The sequence below is a fragment of the Eumetopias jubatus genome, unplaced genomic scaffold, assembly GCF_037043125.1.
Source record: "Eumetopias jubatus isolate StellerSeaLion01/CBP00866 unplaced genomic scaffold, mEumJub1_p1.0 scaffold_14, whole genome shotgun sequence".
Classification (NCBI taxonomy): domain Eukaryota; kingdom Metazoa; phylum Chordata; class Mammalia; order Carnivora; family Otariidae; genus Eumetopias; species Eumetopias jubatus.
Genome location: NW_028274820.1, coordinates 95,827,238 through 95,836,402, shown reverse-complemented (window position 1 = coordinate 95,836,402; position 9,165 = coordinate 95,827,238). Strand labels below are relative to the sequence as shown.

At 43.8% G+C, this 9,165-nt stretch overlaps 1 protein-coding gene across 1 annotated transcript; it reads left to right on the top strand.

The window, feature by feature from the left end:
- Nucleotides 1-3,374: 3,374 nt before the first annotated feature.
- On the top strand, nt 3,375-8,338 carry PRSS37 (serine protease 37). Its single transcript, XM_028106374.2, has 5 exons — nt 3,375-3,408; nt 5,309-5,450; nt 6,666-6,919; nt 7,501-7,637; nt 8,198-8,338. The coding sequence occupies exons 1-5, from the start codon at nt 3,375-3,377 to the stop codon at nt 8,336-8,338; spliced, it is 708 nt and encodes a 235-aa protein (XP_027962175.1).
- The last annotated feature ends 827 nt before the right edge of the window (nt 8,339-9,165 follow it).

Genomic DNA, 9,165 nt, shown 5'->3' with positions numbered 1-9,165 from the left:
CTGCCTCACTCGCACAGGTTACGTCTTATAACTACAGATACCATTTCAACAAAAGTTCCCAACCAACACCAACATGAGTGGCTCTTGTCAGAGCTCCAAATCTGCTCTTACTACACTGTCCTCCCATGTGCAGTTCTCTCTCTCTCTCTCTCATTCTGTCCTTTCTCTGTAGCTGCTTTTTTCAAATTGATTTTTGGTGGCGAAATATAACAAGAATATTACCTAAATAGAAAATCAGGTAGATGACAGAATGAAACAATAATAGAATTAGAGTCTCTATAAACCTGGTTTGTGGAATGAGGCTAGAAGCAGATGTGTTTCCATGTGTACAAGTAATCTGTAATAATACTAATAAAGAACTTAATAACGAAAAAATTACAAACATGAGGAAATGTTGAGTATCATACACACACACACAAACACACACACACACACACACACACACATCCATCCAACCATAGAATTCTAAAGCTATTTTTTCAAACAGAAAAGAACAACTTTAAGAATGATGTCCATATCAGATATCAGTATCCTAAAAGAAAACAATTGGAGCACCTGGATGGCTCAGTTGTTGAGTGGCCAACTCTTGATTTTGGCTCAGGTCATGATCTCAGGGTCGTGGGATCGAGTCCTGAGATGGGCTCCGTGCTCAGCAGGGGAGTGTGCTTAAGGATTCTCTCTCTCCCTCTGCCCCCCCCCCCGCTCTCTCTCTCTTTCTCTCAAATAAATCTATTTTTTTAAAAGATTTTATTTATTTATTTGAAAGAGAGAGAGCACAGAGGGAGAGGGAGAGAGAGCACAGAGAGGAAGAAGCAGACTCCCTGCTGAGCAGGGAGCCCAACATGGGGCTCGGTCCCAGGAGCCTGAGATCATGACCCGAGCTGAAGGCAGCTGCTTAACCAATTGAGCCACCCAGGCGCCCCTCAAATATATAAATCTTTAAGAAAAAAAGGAAAAAATAAGTTGGATTGGCAAACTACAGGAAGCACTCAAAAGCTAAAGTAATATAAAAAGGTATTAGTATTTAAACAAGAAACCCCACACTTGAAAGTAGTTTGCTAGGCCTGAAGAAAAGTGTGTAGGGCAGGGGGGGTGGGAGGGAGCGAAGCTGAGGAGAGAGGGTTATGAGGACAAGATGGGATGAAGATCAACGGAGGCCCCTAAAGCACACTAGGGCTTACTCTACAGAAGATAGGGAACTACTGAAGTTTTTAAAAGGACACTGACATGATTTCATAAGCATTTTAGAAGGAAAAATAACAATTCTAAATAAAAAGGAGAATGTCAAGTTGAGCAACACCAGACAGGCACATACATTAGTTCAAGCATGACAAGATTATGGCCTGAATTAGGATGACAGCAGTGAGAACGGACAGATAAGGATGGACTTAAGACAGTTCTGGAAGTAGGATGGTTTGAGGTTGAGTGGTGAGAAACAGAGAGAAATCAAACAAGTGGTAGGTAGAATTATCTCCTAAAAATAAGAAAAACAGGCAAAAGAATGCATTTGAAAAGCTGGAGGAAGAAAGAGTAAAATTCTGACATGCTAAATTTCAGGAACCCTAAAGCAGATGCAAAAAAATGGTTTCTAGGAGGGGGCGCCTGGGTGGCTCAGTCATTAAGCCTCTGCCTTCCACTCAGGTCATGGTCCCAGGGTCCTAGAATCAAACCCCGCATCGGGTTCCCTTCTCAGTGGGAAGTCTGCTTCTCCCTCTCCCACTTCCCCTGCTTGTGTTCTCTCTCTGTCAAATAAATAAAATCTTTATTAAAAAATGGTGTCTAGGAGGCAGTTCTATATGTGGGACAGGAGGTCTGGGCTGGAGATACTAATTTGAAACTCATGGACAGGTAGTAGTCCCCAGGACCAGCCTACTCCAGAAAATCTGTTGTCTTTGGAAAGGCCTCAAACTCCCCTCCTGCTCCATAAGCTTTTCAAAGAAATCTAGGCCCAACAACCTCAGAGTAAAGAATATCTCTCTCTCAGGTTTCACCTCTGTTAACTAATCCTACCCTCACCACAGAAAGCCTTCCACAGCTCCATCCTGTCTTTGAACTTCAAACACATTTTGTAAGCCAGCCCTACTCCCCAGGGGACCTCTGTGTTCACTGCGAGGGACAGGAAAGTATGCACCATGTCTCTTTTTCTTTTCACACTTCAGGGAATTTGTGTGAGGAAATGTATTTTTTCAAGATCTAGGAATGCCAGTTGATTAGCTGAAGCCTGGAGGACATGGTTGAAAAGCTATGTGTCTCCAATAATAAGACTGAGATTCTATTTCTAGTCTTCCTAATCATGTGTGATTTTGAAACACTGATGTAAATTCTGTTTCAGTTCTGTTATCTACAGATCAAGAAAAAAATGATACCAGCCTTGTCTCCTCTTTGTAGGCTTGTTGTGCCACTGGAATGAGATTATGGGCTTAAGAGACTTTGAAGGGCTAGAGTGATACAAAGTATAATTAATTTTACATTTCAACTGACCTGATATAAAATCACCACTGGCAGCATCTATAAAGAATTTAGCTCAGTGCCTGGGATTTGGTTAAGCGCTATTAGTGAAAGTGTTCTTGTTAGAGTGTGCTCTGAATTATCCAAGGATGACCCTAGCAGTTTATTATTGGCTAAGAAATCTTTTCATTAGGTAAAAAGCCCTGACAAGTCCTGCCTTCTAAATTGTTATCAATACACAGTAGGTCCTAAATTTAATATAACCTCGGATATAGACCATTCCCCAACTGTCAAAATAACTGTTCTATGAGTGCTTTTCATTTCCACATGTCCTTAGCTCAAGCTGGTGATCAGGACAACAGAACAAGTTGGTGATGATGGCTGAGTGATGAAACAAACAGTGATCACAGGGAAAGATGAAGGAAGTGTAATAAAGATGGGAGGGGCTAAGGAAAAGGATAAGTGTTAGGGGGTTCAGAGCAAACCCGGGGACCCCGCCTAAGCTAAGGTGGCGAATCTTATCCCCCACAGCCCTGGCCTCAGAAACTCCATATGGAAGATAAGTCCTGAGCCGAGAGCTCCTTTTCCCACGGATAGCTGATTGAGGCAGACGGGCTTTTAGGGACAGCAGGTAGAGGCACCTGGATCTGGAAGTCTAAGAAACTAGGCTTTTTTTGTCCTTCCCTGAAAGACCCAAGAGAGGCACAGTCCATCTTCCCTGGAACAGAAGGGCCTTCATCTGTCTACCTGGAGCCCTCTTCCTCCCCCCTGTTTTTGCCCAGAGCTGTTTTCCAATCCCATCTCATGTCCTAACCGTACCTAACCATATCCACTGATTCTACCAGGCATTCCTGAGGAGAACACTGTCCTGAGAGTTTCATACTCTGCTGATCTTCTGCATCTCACAGGGAAAAACCTGGACTGCTATGAAATTTATCTTCTATTTGGGTGTCCTTGCTGGTATGTATCCATGACCTTCTACTCTGTCCTATAAGGCACAGGTTAATATAGGCTGGAGTAAGGCAGACTGGGGTGTGTGGAGGGTACAAAAGAAGAGCCTAAGAAAACCAGTCATGGACAGAACTAGGTATCTCCCCGCCCAGACCCCGCCCAAAGGCTCTCAGGAGGCTGAGCCCACTCTTCCAGTGCTAAGCTGCAGAGCAGGTGATGGTGCTCACTTGCCTTGGAGAATGCTCAACAATGAGTGTTCCCTGTGGAAATTCCAAAACGTGGGTCTCATCACCCACAGAGCAGGTCCCAGTGTAGTCACAGGGACAGAGAACTCATTCTGAAGTCTGATATCCCCCCTGTTCCAAAAGTTAAGAGGCTCAGAATGCAGGGAGTGAAGAAGCTAGAAACAAGATCAAATGCAAGGACCCACCCCCCTCATTCCCTGACCTCCAGGAAGTCCTTCTGATGACAGAATTTGCTGGTGAGGCACTTCCCACCACTTCCTGACTGCCTGTGTTGTGTCACTATTAGCTGTGTGGGCTTTGGACAAATTAATTAAGCCAACTTAATTGCTTCAGTTTCTTTCGTCAAAATGGGGATATTACTCCCTATATTATAGAGATGCTGTGAAAATGTTAAATAAACCCATTGAAAGCACTTAGAACAAGAGCTCAGTGCCTCTTGTCCTTACTAATAGGCCACTTTTTTCCCCTTGGGATTTCTATGTGATCATAAAAGGGTGTGGGGAGGTACGGGCCAAGGCTTGGGAAGGATTAATGGAAGAACCAAAGACAGCCAAAACAAGAACAGTACTTTATTTCTGACACTACAAGCAGCCTTCCTCCCTATCTTCTCACGTGTTTTTTTTTAATAATTCACTACATGTTCATATTAAAAATTTGGAAATATTAAAAAGTAGAAAAAAAGAAACATTGTTCATAATCCCACCTCTCAGTCAACACATGCTAACACTTTAAATTTGCTCCCAGGTTTTATTTTATTTACTTTTGCATTTAAAGGATTTATTTTTTCCTTTGCTTCTTTTTAGACAATTGGATTACTGGATTAATGTACATATTTATTATTATTGTTAACTTAATGAAAGTTTATCAGTATTTCCTTTGTTGTTTAATATTCTTTACAAATATAATTTTAATATATGTGATGTTCCATATGTTGATGTACTTTTTCATTTCAGTGTCCTACGTTACTATATTGGACATTTATATTTTCAATGTTTAGCTATTATAAATAGTGCTAAAATGAGCACACATGCATAATCTTTGTCTACACTTAAATATTTCTTTAGAATGGATTCTTGGGGTTGGAATTATTAGGTCATAGGTGATGCACTATTTACACTCTTGATGCCTATTTCTAAATGTTTTTCAAACAGACAGAATTATTTTATGTCCCTACATGTAGTGAAAGAGTCTCTTCCATTGTACTTTCTTAGATTTTAATAGTATCAACATTAAACCAAAAAGTATTATAAATATTAGATAAAATCGTATGTCATTTTTATTAGAAAAAGAGGGTCAAACATTTTCCCATTTCCTGGCCAGTCGATTACTTCTTTAAAATTGCTCATATCCCGGGCGCCTGGGTGGCTCAGTTGGTTAAGCGACTGCCTTCGGCTCAGGTCATGATCCTGGAGTCCCGGGATCGAGTCCCGCATCGGGCTCCCTGCTCAGCAGGGAGTCTGCTTCTCCCTCTGACGCTCCCCCCTCTCATGTGCTCTCTCTCTCTCATTCTCGCTCTCTCAAATAAATAAATAAAATCTTTAAAAAAAAAATTGCTCATATTCCTTTTCAACTAGGAAACTGCTGATTGTCTTATTTGCCTTAAGACATGTCTTACCTACTATTAAGAATGTTCTATATATTAAGAATACTGATTATTTTCCCAGGGACACTTTTCTCTGCTCACTCGTCTGTGCAGAAAGAAGACCATGCTCCCTATCTGGTATACCTCAAGTCGCACTTCAACCCCTGCGTGGGTGTCCTCATCAAAAACAACTGGGTGCTAGCCCCAGCTCACTGCTACTTACCGTGAGTACTGGGAACCCTCCCCCCCCCCCGCCCCCCGCCGCCGGAAGCAGCTGTGATTCATTCTACATCAGTGGGTCTCAAATGGAGGCAACTTTCCCTTTCAGGGTACATGTGGCAAAGTCTGAAGATATTTTCGGTTTGTCACAATGCACTGAGGGGGTGTTGTGCTCTTGGCATCTATGTAGCAAATAGAGACCACAGCAAGGAGGCCACTGAACATTCTACAGTGCGCAGGCCAGCCCCCACCACAATCACCCAGCTCCAGATGTCAGTAGTGAGGAAACCCGCTCCACAGAGCATGCCTCCTCAGTTCTTTCAAGTTTTTTGCTGACAATATGAATGTGTCTTATCACTTAAGGGACCAGCAGGTAACTGAGGGTGCACTCAAACTGGACAAACTGAGAATAGTTCCGTGCTCCCAGGATTAGTATTGGAAAGGTACAGTCACTACCCCTCGGCCTAAGGGGGCAAGAGGAGAGAATGGTTACAAGAAGGGGAGAGGGGAAGGGTGGGGAGGACAGAGGGAGAGGACGGGAGGAAGCACTGTGTGGAGGGATGGCCTGACAGGAAGCCCGGAGCGGCGACCCCGGGGGAAGGTGGCTGGGAGGATAAATACGCCAACCTCACTCTCCCTCCCATTGCTGCCTGGTGCTTGCTATCAACAAAACCTAATCAGAGAACAGAGGACAGGAGAATCCATTGCTTTAATCTACATGTATCACCTCCCAAAGGTAGAGAGCAGGATGCAGTAGGGTTGTGAGTGGATCTGATGAAGCCAACAGAGCTCCAACACCCCGGTCATCCCATGCTTTTATGTCCACCAGAAGGCAAATGCCCAGTTGGATGGGCTGGAGCTGGAGCGGAGCGAAAGTAATATTTCTATGCCACGCGCAATTGTCCTCTCCACTACATTAAGGGTACCACATGAAAACACAGTGGTTAAAGGCTCCCCCTTTACTGTGTGACCGTGGGTGAATTACTACTATGTGCCTCCATTACTTCACTTGTAAAATGGATGAAAAATAGAATCCACTTCATAGTTTCATGGTGAGTAGTGAATGAGGTAATCCAGACTCCAGACAAAGCAACTGGCACAGTACCTGACACATTGTAACATCCGATATCATCTTTGACGACACAGTGATAATGATGACAATGATCGTGATGATGACGGTGATGGTGACAGTGATTACTTCCAACCCCTTCTCCCTCCAGAAACCTGAAAGTGATGCTGGGAAATTTCAGGATCAGAGTCAGAGATGGCACAGAGCAGGCCATTAACCCCATCCAGATTATCCGCTACTGGAACTCTAGCCATAGCAACCCCCAGGATGACCTCATGCTCATTAAGTTGGCAAAACCTGCCAGACTCAATAACAAAGTCCAGCCCCTTCCCCTCGCCACCAGCAATGTCCGGCCAGGCACCGTCTGTCTGCTCTCGGGTTTGGACTGGAGCCAAGACAACAACGGTGAGTGTACCCCCCCACAGCAAATCAGAGCCACCAGTCACTCCATAAGAGGAGCACCATGTCCACATAGCTGAGAAGAGAGGAGAGGAGAATGGGCAGAGACCACGAGTGGTCTAGCAAAAAGAGACCCACCCACAAGTCCAAAACTCCTCCCTTCCTAGGATATTGACACGCCACTACCTCCTTGAGGCTTCAGGTGCTGGGGTGACCAGGCCATCTGACTCTGCACAGAGGCCACACCATTCCTGTCAGAGGCAGGATTCCCATTGAAGAGTCTATGCTCCTCCCCTGCATATGGCTCATTTTGCATGTAGAAAGAGGAACCTCAGAGAACCTAGGTCAGGTCACCTCTTATTCCCTCTAAGACTGGACACAGAGTAGAAAGGAAACTCTGTTTCTTAAAGAGACATAAAGGCTATTTTTAAATCCTCTGGATTAACTCTCAGAACAATGTACAAGATCATTCCCTTTTCTCATTCCTTTTTTCTTCAGACATACACCAGTGGAATAGAGGGTAGTGGTTGGAGGGGCTCCATAACAATGGCAAACAGGAAGGCTTCTTCTATCCTGTCTTCCCTCAGGCAGACACCCTGATTTAAGGCAGAACCTGGAGGCCCCTGTGATGTCTGATAAAGAGTGTCAGAAAACCGAACAAGGAAAAAGCCACCGGAACTCCTTATGTGTTAAATTTGTGAAAGTCTTCAGCCGAATTTTTGGGGTAATCTTTTTCTCTATATTCAGTTTTCATTTGCTTGTATGTGTCTAGTTAACCAATCATGACAGTAAAAAAAAAAAAGTTAGAACACCCTCATCTCTCACAATTTTTTGAGAATTTGATAAGGTTGAAGCAAAGCCCCCAGTGTCCTTCAGTAATGGGCCCTCCTTACAGATGTCCTTATCCATTAAAGCGTGTCATGCAGCACCTCCACTTTGCTAGATTTATTATTTATTCTCATAGCTGCAGGTCAAAATGGGCTTAAAAAAATTCAAACTTCACAATGGAAACTGGTTTCACCAGTCCAGATAAAAATGGGGTTTGACTCATTTTACATGTGAGTTCTAGAGAGGTTTTTCTCTTTCTCAAGATGAAACAAGGCTAGAACTCATCTAGATCCAAAGCCAGCCAGCTTCCTGTCTCCTGATCCGGTGTTGTTTTCATGACCCAGCATGCTACCCCTGGGCAGAGCTCATCCATGTTGGGGACGAGAGGGCTCCTGTGACAAGATCTGATCATCTCTCTCTCTCTCTGTCTCCCTCTCTCTGCATGCTCTCTGGTAGGAAGTGGCCGTCGCTACCGTGATCTGCAAAAACAAGCTCCAGGGGATCGAGGTTGGACACTTCATGGGAGGAGATGTCGGAATCTACACCAATGTTCACAAATATATACCCTGGATTGAGAGAATCACTAAAGAAAAATGACACCTTACTACTCCCTCTGCATCCCACTGGCTTTGTCATTGACTCTACAAGCCACTACTTTCTCCAAACTCGAAATAAAATTTCCAAGTGGAAATGCATTACACCAGTAGCCCGTTTTCTTGGTTGTGTCTCTGCCCATATCCCACCATGATGTGAAGAACCAAGAACAAAACATGAAATGAGCACTTATCACACTGTACTAGGATATATCCATTATCTCATTTAATACTCATAACAAATCCTTGAGGTTATCTTTCATTCCCACCTTACAAATGAGAAAGTTGAGAATAAAAAGAGTACTTAACATTATCTAAAGATGATAGACATCACAGCCTGGAATGGAACCCCCAAATTCAGATTCTCAATCCCATGTTCTTAACCCCCAAATTATAGGGGGGGTCTATGGCATCACAACATATTTTGGCTTCTATTTTCCTGCTACTTCTCTTATTCAAAGAATCTGAAGCTTTCACTTGTGGCTAAGATCATGGGTACTGGAATAATCTCTCCCAAGAACGGCATGCTTTCTCTCACTGCTGCGCTGACTGCAGCATGCTGCGGGGAGACAGCTAGGAAGTGGGTAAGAAGTAAAAAACAGAACTTCGGGACAGGGTCACCCACCATAAATCAAGTCCAAGAGGAAGCCTAGCAACTCCAGAACAAGGTAAAAAACTCATCTAGATCCAAAGAGAGTAAAACCTCAGGGCAGTAGAAGATTCCAGAGGCAGATATGGCTGAGAGGAAGTGAAGGAAGGGCAAAAAACTGGGCTTAGCCACAGACCATGGGATTAACAAAGTCAAGAAAGTGGGTACCAGTCCTCTGGTTG